At 41.7% G+C, this 16,139-nt stretch overlaps 1 protein-coding gene across 1 annotated transcript; it reads left to right on the forward strand.

Annotated features, from left to right (window-relative positions):
- The first annotated feature begins 1,470 nt into the window (after positions 1–1,470).
- LOC120541260 (kelch-like protein 10) lies at positions 1,471–15,755 on the forward strand. The gene is made up of 6 exons (XM_039772734.1): positions 1,471–1,616; positions 3,968–4,457; positions 4,577–5,197; positions 7,637–7,786; positions 10,258–10,971; positions 14,993–15,755. The coding sequence occupies exons 1-5, from the start codon at positions 1,471–1,473 to the stop codon at positions 10,630–10,632; spliced, it is 1,782 nt and encodes a 593-aa protein (XP_039628668.1). The 3' UTR covers positions 10,633–10,971; positions 14,993–15,755.
- The last annotated feature ends 384 nt before the right edge of the window (positions 15,756–16,139 follow it).

A 16,139-nucleotide genomic window follows, 5' to 3' on the forward strand; every position in this document is an offset into this window, starting at 1 on the left:
GCATCAGATCACAAGCTTCCTAACGTCTGTCCAAGTCAGCATCCAAAGGCTCCGCGATCGTGAAAACACTTGTGTCACCCATCGCTTCGTCTTGGAACGACCGCCACGTTGTTGCGATTTCTTGAGCGGCAGCAGGTGGCAGCACCAGACAGGATGTTGGAAACACACCTCGAAATACCGGGAAGACTTGGGCTGATGTCCACAGGAACCAAATTGTCATGGTTATTCTTGTAAATACTCCTAAAGATAGGGGTATATGGACTTTGTGCACACCCTGTACAGTAGATGCTGATGGGTTTTAGACATCCCACATGATTTTGCTTCCAGCTGGTTCGATCTTGACCTCCATTAGACTGAGTCAATGTTGTTTGTGGTCGTCTTCAACTAGACGTGCCCAAGTTTTGTTACGCACATTTCAATGTACCCTCCAAGTTTCTGGAAGGTTTTGCCATAGAAGTCAGAAAAGGAATCGGTTTTTGCCCATTTTGCACACACATGGCCAAACCACACGCACCCTAGTGGACCCTGTGGCGACAAGGACGCGTCCGGTACAGATAGATCTGATGAAATTCACTGTGCTCTATACATGTGACAAAAATTACCTAATCAACCCCTCTTGTAGTAACGGTCCAATGTGAAACAATACAAAATGCCCATGTCCCTAATCCTTTGGCCTCCGGGCTGCACCACATTCTGGAGTGGGGTGATGGTGCCCGAGTAGTATACTAGCAGAAGTTATGAAGCACATGTAAAACTTTGGCTTTTATTCAGCTTTGTGCTAAATTTATAGGACACGAATGCTCTTTTGTGCCAGCCGGCCCTTGGACTTTACCACTTCAAACGGCAGGGACCCCTACTAAGACCAAATTGGTGCAACCCCAGAAACTCTAGAAAGACTCTTTAGCATGTATACTCTCATTCCAGAGCAGAGCTGTAAGAGTGCAGTGTGGACACAGAACTGCCCGTGATATTAGTAGTGAAGCAGCTGTCGTTCATGAGTGTTAAGTTGCAACTAATTCACGTGTTTTTAAGCAAACATCAGTGCAGTGTGTCACAGATTGGCCTTTAATCATGGCAGCATTTTATGTGTGACTAGAATTAAGCACAAGCCAGTAACTGAAGGCCTTTAGAATGCAGCTCCACAGCCTACTGACTCAACCCAGTGGCTCCTTCAAGACGTTATATACTTTAGTCTTCACTCTCTCTACATTTTAACCCTTATCTTCCCCCAGTATCTCAGGACTTTTCACATGTGCTCCCAGCAAATCTTCATCATTCCCACAGTCCATGTAAAGAGCACTCCTCCTCTTAAATGGATCACTTGGCTCTGCCGAATCATGGCCACTTCGGGATTGTCATTGTGATGACCCTGCACTAGGTTTTGGACTCAACTTCCAAGCTGCTGGGTTGAAGATGTTGCTTTTTCTTCTTGTGATTGAGTCCGGTTAATTTAAATGACAGGAGGGTAGCATGGAAAATAAGATGTGCAGCCTGGACTACAATGTGCTGAATGAGCTGCGCCTGGAAGGCTGCTTTCTCGATGTAATCATCTGTGTGAACGGAGTGGAGTTCCCTGCTCACAAGAATGTCCTCTGTTGTTGTAGCCCTTACTTCAGGTAAGCAGACAATGCATTGTATGTCTATTGCCGTTGTAAAGTATGTCCAGCTCCATGGTGGCTTCCCTGTCACTTCAGCAAGTAATAGTCTATGTCAGTCGACGACTTATGAACTGTTGGTATTAGAACCTTTATCTAGGTCTTAATCAAAGGCCTTTTTTGATATTTGGTACATTGTATTAATCCCCAAGGGGAAATGTCTTCACAAATGACCTTTGGAGGTCAGAGTGCAGGGTCAGCCATTGTACAGCCATTTTCAGGGTAAGGGCTTTGCTCAAGGGCTCCCTTCTGGCAGTAATGGGATTTGAACCAGCAGCCTTCCAGATACCAGCACAGATTCTTAGCCTCAGAGCCACCACTCCACCTTGAGAACTCAACCATGCTGGTAAAGCAACAAACCCTGACAAAGGGAGCTTTGTTTGTGTGGTTCTGTATGGCAGAATGATTAAAGTTGACATTGCCAAAAGAAAAAGAAGGGCACCAACATCTGCTGAGCATGAAGCAAACTAGAGAAGCGGATTACATGATAGGAAGAAAAGGTAGAATTACAGTTGCAGCCATTACTGAGCTTCAAGCACCATGAAGATAGGCAGGCCAGCCTGCTGGTACTCACAAATGTCTGGGGCTAGAATCTGAACTTGATCTTAATCAAAAGCTTATGACCCGAAACGTGCTGATAATTCAACAAATCTGAGGTTGTGGCATCGTCAGCTCTTGGACGTAGTAGTGGAGAGAAAAAAAGTGTGAAGACAAAACTGATGCCTATTATGAACATTACTGCTTGTTCTCTCTCTGACATATTAGCATAGAGGACTTTTCAGCTAAAAAAATCATTTAATAAAAGTGTGTGATGAAATGCCTCTTTGGCCCCTTTATACTAAAGGTAATCATTCTTAGCCAAGTCAGAAGTTTTCTTTCTTTTTAGTTATTCTTGTGTGTTTTTGTTTGTAATAAATAAGTATATTTGTTTCTTTAACTATTTCTTGAGCTTCTGTAAAAAAAACAAACTTCCCCCTTGTGACAATTAAAGCCTATCTATCTATCTATCTATCTATCTATCTATCTATCTATCTATCTATCTATCTATCTATCTATCTATCTATCTATCTATCTATCTATCTATCTATCTATCTATCTATCTATCATATAGTGCCTTTATCTATCATTGTTGCAGAAACACAGTGCTCAAAGAAGGCACAAAGAGTTTTAGAAAGATAGCAGAATCAAGTTTTATTGCATGATGCATACACAGACTCAAATCAAGTGAGATGAGGAATTAGCAAATTCAGTAAGCTTACATTTATCACAATTCTTATCACTTATGCAAAAATACTCTCCTCCTTCTGGCTCTTCCCATCATTACCTAATATCCATCACCAGACCAAAACTGCCATCATTACTTCATACCCTGTGCAGATGTCCAAAACGTATTTATCAATCGATTCCCACCAGTAAGTCGGAATCAGGCAGACCCACACATTATATATTGGGTTAGAGGTTGGGGCAGTTCCGCCCCTAAAACAATAACGCTGTTTCTTATAAGCTGTGTTTTCCTTGACTTGACCTCACCTGTCCAGGCAAGCAGACAGGGAGGCAGAGGCCCAGCCGCTGCAAATGGAAAGCGAACGGCCTATCTGGTTTTCTCTCATGGCCAAAGCCTCAGTGGCTGCATTTCTTAAAAGAATGGCCCATTTAGCCCTCTAAAAGTACACAATGTCCTTGACTTAAGGTTTTAAGCTTAGCACCTGCACAGAGAAAAATAATAAAATAGACCAGCAATGGCTTTTTATTGTTTAACTCTTACTATGCTAATGTGCATCAGAATATATAATACTTGTTCTCATACATGCTTTATGATTCTCTTTAAATATATGAAATTGTGATCAACTTTAAGAATTTTCTTTTCTACAGTATCTATCTAATAGAAATGCCACCTGTCTAAAATCCTGCCGACTTTGCCAAGGGTTTTGTTTCAGAGAGACACACTACAATCCATCCTAGGTTTCTTCTGTCTATCTATCTATCTATTTATGCTATATTGTGCCTTTCACATCTATCTATCTATCTATTTATCTATGCTATATAGTGCCTTTCACATCCATCTATCTATCTATCAAGATGGATGAATGTCCAAAAATGTGTCTTGGTTTCATTTTAGTTGCAAAAAATAAGGGACTGATTGTGACGCTATGTAAATCGAAGATGGTCCAAATTGTCTTGATCTCTCTTTAGTAACACTAACCATGTTGCTTATATTTAGCACATGCAAGCAGAATTTCACTGTACTCTTGCAAATAACAGTAATGACCCTATGGCACCTAATAACCTATTGAATTCTTTTTGTTTCGCAGGACACTGTTCTCCAAGAGGTGGAACAGCACAGAGAAAATGATCTATAACATCTCTGGCATTTCTCCAGATATGATGGAGATGATCATCTCCTTTGCCTACACCCAGACTGTCCTGATCACCTCAGACAACGTGAAGCAGCTGCTCATGGTGGCTGACCAGTTTAATATCCTGGGCCTCTTAAACCTCTGTTGTGACTTCCTCGAGTCTCAGCTCAGCGTGGAGAACTGTATTGGGATCTTCAAGTTTGCCTACTATCATTGCTGTCCAGAGCTGTGCCTCAGAGCCTTCAGGTACATCATGTACAAGTTTGAGGAGCTCATGCAGGAGTCTCAGGAGTTCCTGCAGCTGAGTTTCTATGAACTGTATGACATCATCAACAGGGATGAGTTAAACGTCACCAATGAGAGCCAGGTCTTCCATGCTGTAATAAAGTGGACTTTCCACCAGAAAGAAGACCGTACAGGATTTCTTTTGAAACTTCTTTCAAAGGTACGCAGCTTTAATAACACTGATATTTCATCTTAAGCACAGGAGACCAGAGAAGCAGCACAGATGTGCTAGTGCCGGCATCTTAGAAAAGAGATAAGACTCAGATTCTCTTTTCACAGGTACGGCTAGAACTCAAGGATGCTCAGCTCTTTCTGGATGATGTGAAGAACAGTGAGTACACACAGGACAATGAGGAATATAAACTCTTTTTCTACAGAGCCTTGTTTCAAATGATCTATGAGATTAGTATGAATGAAGCCATTGGTCCACAGTCCAGATGCTCCCTGGCTCACGCTCGTTTGCCTTACAGTATTCTTTTATCCATTGGAGGCTGGAGTGACAGTCACCCCACTAATATTATTGAGGCCTACGACGCAAGGGCAAAAATGTGGATGGATGTGACGTGTGAGGAGGAGACGCCCAGAGCCTACCTCGGAACGGTCTATGTGAAAGGGTATATTTATTTTATTGGTGGATTTGACAGTGTGGAGTACTGCAACAGGGTTTGCAGGTTTCACCCAGTGCAGAAGGTCCTGCAAGAAGTGGCCCCCATGCATTCCCGCCGGGGCTATGTCAGTGTAGTCATTCTGAATGAGCTCATTTACGCCATGGGGGGCTTTGATGGTCACGCTCGCCTTAATACAGTCGAGAAGTATGATTCAGAGACTAACCAGTGGACCCTGCTGTCATCTATGAATGAGCGGAGAAGTGATGCCAGTGCCACGACTCTGCATGGGAAGGTAAGAATGGAGGTGCTGAAGTTGGGGAACCACTTCATATCAGTGAGCAGACCTGCCACCCCAAGCATCCACACACCTCTGGCCAATAAGAACATAAAAAAGTTTGACAAATGACCGTAGACCATTCAGTCCAACAGCCTTGCTTGTTTAGCTAATAGCTAAACTGTCCCAATATCTCATCCAGATTCTGCTTAAAGGTTGTCAAGGTTTCTGCTTGGGAGTTTGTTCCAGATTCCCAGAACTCTTTGCATAAAGAAGTGCCTCCCGGCTTCAGTCCTAAATACACCACCCCATAATGTCCACTGGAGTCCTCAAATACATGATTCACCCTTTACCTGAAATAATTCTGCTGGATCTACTTTATGGATGCTTTTGAGAATTTTGAAGACCTGGATTAGGTCCCCCATGCAGTCTACTCTGCTTGAGACTAAACAGGTTTAATTCTCTGAGTCTGTCACAGTATGACATGTCCTTAAGTACTGGGATGCACCTTGTTGATCTCCTTTGCACAGCTTCAAGTGCTGCTGTGCCTTTCTTTGTAGCATGGAGATCAGACCTGCACACAACACTCCAGATGCCATCTCACTAGTACATTATATAGTCTAAGCATAATCTCAAACGGTTTATATTTAAAAGTTTTCATGATATAACCTAATATTTTAGTCACCTTTTTGATCGCTTCTTCATAATGTTTAGATGGTGAAAACGTCTCAACACAAACCCTAAAATTCTTTTCAGATGTTGCTTCCTGTAGTACAACGTCTCCCAACTTGTTTTTATAATTGCCATTCCATTTGCCTATGTGTTACAATCTTGTACTTTTTAACGTTAAACTTTATTTTCCAAGTGTTCACCCAATTCTGAAGCTTGTACATCAACTCATTCTGGGTACTGCCACTAGAGGGACGCTGCCACCCAGACTACTGGGGAAAAGCATGGCCCCACCATGAAGTCTCCCTCTGTCCTTCTATTATAGTGCCATTCCCAACTGGAAAAGGAAACACCAAACATTTTAACTGGCACACCCACATGATCCAATCATTTTGAGGGTCTCCTGGTCTGGGTGCCACCTGTCCCTACCTTTCATTACAATGGGTATGTTAAAACTAAAAGGTGCTACACTAGTGCAGTGAGTCGCATTTCCAGGTCATTGAAACGGAACTGAAAATTCTCCTGCACTGGTGTGATAGAAAGATAAATAGATATGAAGGGCTAGATAGATAGATTTTAATTATAGTGTAGTTGACAGGATTACAGTAGATAGATAGACAGATAGACTTTAATTTTAGTATAGTTGGCAGGATAACAACAACAACATCATTTATTTATATAGCACATTTTCATACAAAAAATGTAGCTCAAAATGCTTTACATAATGAAGAAAAGAAAAATAAATGACACAGTAAGAAAATAAAGTAAGTCAACATTAATTAACATAGAATAAGAGTAAGGTCCGATGGCCAGGGTGGACAGAAAATACAAACAAAAAAAAAAACTCCAGACGGCTGGAGAAAAAAATAAAATCTGCAGGGATTCCAGACCACGAGACTGCCCAGTCCCCTAAGATAAGATAAGATAGATAGACTAACTTTAGTATAGTTGACAGGATTAGATAGATAGACTTTAATTTAAGTATAGTTGTTAGGATTAGATAGATAGATAAATAGACTTTAATTTTAGTATAGTTGGCAGGATTAGATAAATAGATAGATAGATAGACAGACTTTAATTCTAGTATAGTTGTTAGGATTAGATAAATAGAGTTTAATTCTAGTATAGTTAGCAGGATTAGATAGATAGATATATAGATAGACAGACTAATTTTAGTATAGTTGTTAGGATTAGATAAATAGACTTTAATTCTAGTATAGTTGGCAGGATAAGATGGATGGATAGATAGACAGACCCTAATTTTAGTATAGTTGGTAGGATAAGATAGAGGGATTGATAGACAGATTAGTTGACAATTTTTTGACAATGTTCTACTCTTATGTCAGTTTTGTCTCCCAAAATGGAACATACATGCATTAAAACAAGCCATTGAACCCAAAAGATCATCAGTCCTATTCATGTTCATCTAATTTCCTCAAATGAACATCATATCAACCTTTGATGGTCTCTAAAGTAATACAGTCTGCCACACTACTTGGTAGTTTATTCAGTGTGCTTATCATTCTCTGGGCAAACCACCATCCCCCAATATGTATAGACTGGTAATTCTAAATTGGTGTAATGTGAGGGATTGTGGGTGTGCATGTGTGAGTGTACCCTGCAAAGCACTAGTGCTCCCCAGTCAATGTGAAGGTCCCCAATGCTTGTGGGATTGGCACCCCACCACTGTGACCCACAGTTGTATTAAGTGGGTTTCAGAATAGTGTCTTATGAAACACAGAACTAAGTTATCACCTTAAAAACAAATACTGTTTATTTCCCTTCCAGATTTATATTTGTGGGGGTTTCAATGGCGAAGACTACCTATTCACCGCTGAGGTGTACGATCCTGGAATATATCAGTGGTCAATGATTTCCCCAATGATGATCCAGAGAAGTGGAGTTGGCGTGATTGCTTACAAAGATGAAGTTTATGCGGTAAGCGATATAGAATGCAGAGATGCTTTTGTTCTGGTCTGAGCTTTGCTTCCAATGGGTTAAAGAAACAAGCTTCCCAAAGAGCTTTGTTTTATGATAAATGAGGTTTTAAAACTGTTACACATCTGCGTAGCTGGCTGTTGCACCCTATTGTGTTTGCCTTTTACTTGACTGAAAGTTTGTTTGAGTAAGAGTCAATCTATCATCCTGTTTGTCCACCGTCATCCTGTCATAGGCACTATCCACACTACTATGTTTTCATTTAAAAATGCAGCCATTACATTTGTGAGCAGTAATATTGTTTCATACCAGGAAAGGGTACTACAGATACGATGTTTGCTGTAAGAGCGTTGATGGAGAAGTACAGACAAGGTCAAACAGAATTGCATTACATGTTTGTGGACTAAGCATATGACAAGGTGCCAAGAGAGGAGTTATGGTGCTGTATGAGTAGGTCAGGAGTAGCAGAAAAGTATGTGAGGGTGGTGCAGTATATGTGTGAGGACATTGTGACTGTGGTAGGAATGGCTGCCTGGTTCAAGTCCTTTCCCGTTTGCAATGGTTAGTTTGTCGTTCTACACTTCGAGCCCTTCTTGGAGTCCTCCAAACACAGTTGTTAGTGAATTAGGAGGGATTGTGACACCAAGATGGTGATGGACAGGTTGACAGAGGAGGTCAGACAGGAGTCTCTGCAGACTATGTTGTTCACGGATGGCATTGTGATCTGTAGTGAGAGTAGACAGCAGGTTGAGATGAACCTGCAGAGGTGGAGGTACGCACTGGAGAGAAGGGGAATGAATGGGAGTAAGAGAGAGTAGATGTGCACGAATGAGAGGGAAGGTGGTGGACGGGTACGACTGCAAGGAGCAGGGTGGTGAAGGTAAACCAATTCAAATACTTGGGTTCAACAATCCAAAGCAACAGAGAGTGCAGCAGAGAGGTGAAGAAGAGAGTTCATTCAGGGAGAACTGGGTGGAGAAGAGTGGCAGGAGTGATTTGTGATAGAAGAGTACCTGCAAGAGTAAAAGGAAAGGTCTATAAAACGGTAGTGAGACCAACAATGTTGTATGGCTTGGAGATGGTGGCTCAGACGAAAAGACAGGAGGCAGAGCTGGAAGAGGCAGAGTTGAAGATGCTTTGATTTTCACTCGTAGTAATGAAGGTGGACAGGATTATATGAGTGAGTATATTAAAGGGACAACACAGGTACGACAGTTTGGTGACCAAGTAAGAGAGGTGAGATTGAGATGGTTTGGGCAAATACAGAGGAGAGATGTGGGCTACAACGGGAAACAAATGTTGTGGATAGAACCACCCAGCATGAGGAAAAGAGGAAGGCCAAAGAGGAGGTTTTATGGATGGAGTGAGGGAGGACATGATGGCAGTCATTGTGGCAGAAAATAATGTAAAAGACAGGGATAGATGGAGACAGATGATCTTCTTGTGTGGCGACTCCTAGGTGGCAGCAGCCGAACGAAGAAGAAGAAGAGTCTCGGTTTTAATACTTCCATCCACACTACCCCGATGTTTAAAACCCCTTGAAAACAGTGACTTGTAAACTCTCCAGAGCTATATACAGTACTTCTGAAAACGCAGCCTCAGAATTGTGGTGTGGATGGGCGAAAACTCAGCTTATCAAAAATGCAGACTCTAACTGCTCTCTGATTTGTTTGTAATTGGATCCTGCTCATTATAACTTCTCATTCCCCGATTGGTCACCCTTCCCAGAAGGAAAATATATTCACGGACATAGAAGAGTTGCTTTCCATGGCACTTGTTGTGTTGCTTACCCGTATGCATCTAAATTGTGTTTATGTATAGACTATGCTGGGAGCATACTCAAAAGGCAAATAATTTACCGCTTGCTACAGTTTTCCGATAAATCCCATGGATGGAGGTGTAACCGTCCCTTCAAGGATTTTTTTATTTTTCCACGTCTATGTCATATGTGTTTCTAGTCGTTTTAGAGTGGACGGAGATGATTTTCAAAAACGATATGAAATTGGTAGTGTGGACAAAGATCGTTTTCTTTTAAAAACATCGTTTTTAAATAAAAACATAGTGTGGACGTAACCACATTTCAAAAAAGACCAAGGTAAGTGGGCCTACTTTGCTCTTGTTTGTTGTATTAAATCCACATGGTTTTAAAGCATTTGCTGCTTATTCTAGAAGAATGAACATTTGAAATAAGTTTACGACTACTCTTGCTATATGTCCTTTCTGCCCACTTTATACACACAATAGATGCCTGCAGTAAAGATGCTGATGTTGCTCTTGTGTAACAATATGAATGCTTCCTTAACAGAATTTTAAACCACTTGTTGCTTACCCTAGCAGAATTAAGAGTGAACAAAGTCCCTGACTACTGTCCTATCTGCAGACTTTGAATTTGACAGATGAATATTTCATACCACGGTGAGTCACTTTATAAGCTGCTCTGTATAAATCGGACTCGCACTTGTATTTTCTAGGTGGGAGGCTTTGATGGGGAAGACCGCCTGAACACTGCTGAGGCCTATGACCCACTGACTGACTCCTGGCGAGTCGTCTCCTCAATGATCACACCGCGCAGTAACTTTGGCATTGAGACGATGGAGAACCTACTCTACGTAGTTGGCGGTTATGACGGCTTCATCACCTCTGCTGAAGTGGAGTGTTACAACAAGGAAACTAACGAGTGGAAAGAGGTGGCAGATATGAACGTGGACCGCCGAGCTTTGTGTTGCTGTGTGGTGTCAGGGTTGCCCAACATCAGAGAGTATGCTGCTCCCCGGGAACCATTGGAGTCAGTCACCCTGTCTGCAGAGCATAAGCTCTCCCCTTTCTACAACATTCCTCAGGTGTGAGTAGCAAGCTTCTTGTTAAACACAGAAAACAAAAAGCCAGTCTGCCAGCTTTGTAGCATTTTCTACGTTGACGGCATTCAACGCCACTTATACCAATGTCGCGTGGAGTAAGCGTATAAGCAAGAGGAACAATGTTCAGTTCTTTGAAGAAACAGACATTGTACCTTGTGGTAAAGGCCCATCATTGCTGGAGAGATGCTACAATCTGCATTCTGACATCACAATGGGTCTGATGATCTGCAAATTAATTAAGAAGAGCCTGCAACAGCATCGAGAATTCCAGAGAAATCTTTTGCGGCCTTCCACCTGTGTATGTGTCCAGATGTGGCACAAAGCAAGGTAAGGTCTTTGCACTTCTTCACATTTTCTAAGCTCCCTACTGTAAGGTGCTTTATGCGACACTGGATATTGCAATCCTTTTTTTCCAGGTGTATTTCACCATATGAGTTCATCTTGTGCTCTAACTTGACAGGAGTAAACCTCACTCATCAGTCATGAAGTTTTATTGTATTGCTTTGCTTTATACATTCTCTGGACGCTAACTAAAAATTCCCTATGATGATGTCATTCTTATAGAATTACTATCATATCTTAATTTATCAACCTTGTAGCTTGCTATATTGTTAAAAAAGTTTTTACTCTTTAAAAAAAGGTGAATTGCCGTCCTTCAGGATGGTGATAAGGAATTATAAACCAGATATCTGTGTTACGTGGTACTGCCAGTTCACAATGGCACTTGGTAAATATATTTAGAATGAAACATCCTTAATTTGAACTTTGTTTTTCCTTTACGACTAGCCTACATGATGCTTTAATAACCTTTTAATTTTTATTTTGACTATTATTTTGTATTGAATTACACTATATTATTTATTATTGTTTAAAGCCTTATGTCATACAGTAGACAACCAAAGTTTTTAAGCAATGAAGACCACAGTCATTTCTGGGGCCCTGAAGCTTAAAATTCATTACTTTCATAGAAGATCCACCCCTGCTCACAAGGGACAATAACACAGAAAATTAAATTGACCAGGAGACGAGTGTTTGAGAAACAGGCCAAGGTCAAAAATCGGGAAATACAGCCCGGATGATGTCATAAACGAGTGCACTCCAGGGAATTCTGGGAAGATTTTTCCATGGAGGTGGCCAAAAGAAATAGCCTAAAATGGTGGCACCCATTACTAAAACAAAACTAAAATAAATTATGAACTTTAATAAAGTAAGATACATCAAAACAAATTTCAAATTCATTTTTTTCATTGTGTCAGAACCCTCTTTGCAATATATAACTAGGGGGCTGCTCGCTTCGCTTGCCAACCCCCTGGCCTGCGCTATGCACCAGCCACTTCGCATCACTGCCGCTCGCTTATGTGGATTTCACTTTCACCAAACCGCAAATCTTTTAAGTCTGGCGGATACGCTTCTTCATTGGGAAGAAACACTACTCTTCCCTGATGGCAACACAAAATAGACGATCTGCAAGTCTCCTCCTTAAAGTTTAAATCCTGTGACCGATAGGGGGCGCTGTCGTCCCCTTGAACCCTCAGACCAGACGCCAGACACCAGATAAAAGTCCAAAAAATGGATTTATTATAATAATAATGTGCACAAAGCACCCTCCACTCCACAATACTCATAAATCATTACAATAATTCAATCAATACAATAATCCTCCACACCCAGACGCGTTGTTCCCTTCCTCCCAACTCAGCTCAACCCACTGGGGTTTCCCATAGTCCTTTTAAAGTCCTTGACCCGGAAGTGCTTCTGATCCCCCAGTCCATGTGATTTCCCAGCACTTCCGGGTCAGGTGAAAACTCCTCTTTTTCTTCAGCCCGGAAGTACTTTATTTCTTCCGTCCTTGTGACTGTGACGTACTTCCAGGCTATATGGAAAATACTCCTTGTTCCTCCCTGCAGCGTCCTCTAGTGGCCCCCCATAGTATCCAGCAGGGCTGTGGATAAAAACTCCATTGTCCAGGATTCCCTTCTGGCCTTCGGGGCACCTGCATGCTGCAGGGAGGGCGCCATCTGGCGGCCTGGGGGTATTGGCCGGGATGAACAGCCAGCCATATCTCACAATACGAACAATATATTCAATCTCTTTTCGCTGTTCTGCTAGAGTAATAATTCATGTTTTGTCTGGTCAGCTTCATTTCATTTGTTAATATCCATCCAATCCTGCATTTCAGGCCTGCAACGCATTCTAAAAAAAATTGGGATGGTAAAGCATTCGCCACTCTGTAATGTTGCCATTCCGTGTCTCAACACTTAACAGAAGTTTTGGCACTGAGGATGCCAAGCGATGAAGCATCTCTGGTGTTCTTTTGTCCCATTCTTCTTGGGAACGCGTCTTAAGTTGTGCAACAGTACGGGGTCGTCGTCGTTGTTACATTTTTCTTTTCAAAATTCTCTACAGGGGACAGATGAAGACTGTAGGCAGGCAAGTCTAGTATCTGGAACCTCCTCTTCCACAGCCATGCCATGAGTGCAGAATGGGATTTTGCATTGTCTTGTTGAAAAATGCATGGACGTCCCTGGAAAAGATGCCGTCTCGAAGGCGGCATATGTTGCTCTAAAATCTCAATGTACTTTTCTGCATGAATGCTGCCATCGCAGAATTATAAATGATCTTTGCCAAGGGCACTGAAACAACCCCATGCCATGGCAGACCCTGCAGGCTTTCGGACATGTTGATAACAGTCTGGATGGTTCTTTGTGTCTTTGGTCCGATGCACACATCATCCTCCTCTTCCAAAAAAGATCTGGATTGCTGATTCGTCTGGCCACAATACACATTTCCTTTGTGTGATGGTCCATCCCAGATATTCTCCAGACCCAGAAAGTCAACGCCACTTCTTGACATGGTTAACAGAAGGCTTCTTTTTTGGAATTTATGAATATAACTCCATTTGGTAGTTCTTGACATGGTTTTGCCAAAGTAATCAGGCCTTGCCCATGTATAGGGTGGTCCAGATCTAATTATACAAGTTTCATTACGCTATAACTTATTAAGTTTATTACATAGAAAATCACCCGAAAAATCCCGGACCATCGAGAAGTGTGCGAACTGATGACATGAAGAATCGTCTTCACGCCAAACTGGAATCGTCCCTGCATAAATCAAAGTCATTCAGACGATCTGGATCTGCATAATTATATCTGGACCACCCTGTAGTTATGTCGACTATTGCTGAGCGATGATTCATAAAGCAGTGCCATCTGAGAGATCGGTGCTCGCTGGTGTTCAGCTCAGGCTTGCGTCTTTGCCCTTTACCCAGATTCCTTGAATCGTTTCATGATATTCGCCACTGTAGAGGGAGAAATATGCAAATCCCTTCCAGTCCTTCTTTAAGGAACATTGTTTTGAAATATTTCAATCGTTTTCTCACGCATTTTTTGACAAACTGGAGATCCTCTGTCCATCTTTGCTCCTCAAAGACTTGGCCCTTAGTGGATACTGTTTTTGTACCCAATCATGATTACAATCACCCGTTGACATCACCTGTTTGAAATCACATCATTTCATTATTTTACCTCATTACGGGCCCTAATTTGCCCCCATCCCGACCACAACTTCGTACCATTGCACTCCTTAAGATGTGTTTGCAGGAAGAATGGGACAAAAGAACACCAGAAATGTTTCATCACTTGGTAAACTCAGTGACAAATGCCGGTTAAGTGTTGTGAGAAGGAATAGCGACATATAGATAGGAGTGGCGAATGCGTTACCATCCCAACTTTTCTTGGAATGTGTTGCAGGCATGAAATGCAGGAATGGATGAATATTAACAAATGAAATGCAGTTGAACAGGCAAAACATGGAATATCTTGAGTCCATACTGTCAGTCAGTCAGTCATTCTCCAACCTGTTATAACCTAACACAGGGTCACGGGGGTCTGCTGGAGCCAGCACAGGGCACAAGGCAGGAAACAAACCCCGGGCAGGGCACACACCAAGGACAATTTAGGATTGCCAATGCACCTAACCTGCATGTCTTTGGACTGTGGGAGGAAATCCACACAGACACGGGGAGAACATGCAAACTCCACACAGGGAGGACCTGGGAAGCTAACCCAAGTCTCTTTACTATGAGGCAGCAGCACTACCACTGCGCCACTGTGCCAACCAAGTTCATACTGCCTGCAATGAAATAAAAGCCAAAGTAAATTTAATAATCACTAATCATCATTTTTTTTTTTTTGCATTTTCCATACTGTCCCAACTTTTTCTGAATTGAGGTTGTAGATGAATGTAGTGAACGTACCTGGCAGGTCTCACACATTCCATGATAATACAGTAGACTAGATACTGAAAGAGTTTTGTTGTGCCTGCTAATTTACTACTCTCTTCTATTAAGTTAACAGGAACTATGCTAATCTGAAAGTCACGTGGATGGACAAAAAGGTACCAGGAGGCTGGTGGAACTGCACCAGTAACTGTGAACACACCAATGAGCTGCTCAGGAGGAATCCTTGCCCCCCGTCTTTTCCATCACTGGCTGCGAATAGACTTTATTGGCCGCTGCTATGAAACTCCTGAATTGCACTATTGGAACACATGCAATAGACACAGACTGCTGCCTTCTTAGATTTCTTACTCTCTTTAACTCCAAGTGCTTTATGTTGACAGCAGGTGACAGATGCATATATGAAAGTCAGCATTCATATATCTTGTTTATGGGAGGTGTGTTATAGTAAAATGTGAAGTAGCAGCTATGAAGTCTCCTTATTCAGACTGCATCCTATTACTTCTCAAAGGTGCAGTGCCAAGGAACGGCAGGCAAGAGGCCTAAATATATCTCCTCTTACATTCACTACAATTTAATTAGCCCCAAAACGTCTGCCTGCCTTAGTGCTCTGAAAGCCGACTCATTCATTCTAGAGTGTCGATGGCATGTCTACTAGTGGAGGACAATGTGCATCAGGGAAGAGCTGGAGACAGGTCAAGTGATTAAAAAAGGAAAAGTCAGGTGTCTTGAATATACACCCGAATACATTTAGATATGGACCTCTCAATGAAGGTTTCATTTTGTCAAGACTTCAAAAATTTGATTTTTTTTTGTAATAAAATGGGACATTAACTCAAATAAAACTATTAGTTGAAATCATTTTTAAGCTTGAAAAGTCCAGCAGCTTTTTATATGTGACTTGAATCTCCATCTGTCTTGTTTGCATCCATGCTTTTTGTGCAAAGTAGTTGGGTGATGGATGGATAACAATGGGCAAAAGGAGAAGGTGGCAGTTCAGAGCTTTGTTTATAAATGTATGGGAGATGTGTGTCCATCATTGTTTTCTTTGTCTGTCACTCCGGAATCTTCTTCACAGCAGTGTGGCCTGCCCACCAATGTACAGTGTTTATTGTACTTTACATGTACACACCCTGAGAAAATCTCCTTTATATGTACATCTGTTTGTATATTTATATATACTGTATATCTATTTATCTGTCTATAGTACTAGGGTGTTGTACCGTGTTAGCCATTATGAATGTAGAGAAAAGCCAAG

This window comes from Polypterus senegalus, chromosome 12 (assembly GCF_016835505.1).
Source record: "Polypterus senegalus isolate Bchr_013 chromosome 12, ASM1683550v1, whole genome shotgun sequence".
NCBI lineage: Eukaryota > Metazoa > Chordata > Cladistia > Polypteriformes > Polypteridae > Polypterus > Polypterus senegalus.

Bases quoted from the DNA above. Each gene is read 5' to 3' on its own strand.
- LOC120541260 (XM_039772734.1), top strand. From the start codon at position 1,471: ATGGAAAATAAGATGTGCAGCCTGGACTACAATGTGCTGAATGAGCTG. The intron at 5,198-7,636 runs GTAAGAATGGAG...TTTCCCTTCCAG, and splicing joins CCACGACTCTGCATGGGAAG to ATTTATATTTGTGGGGGTTT. The intron at 7,787-10,257 runs GTAAGCGATATA...TGTATTTTCTAG, and splicing joins ACAAAGATGAAGTTTATGCG to GTGGGAGGCTTTGATGGGGA.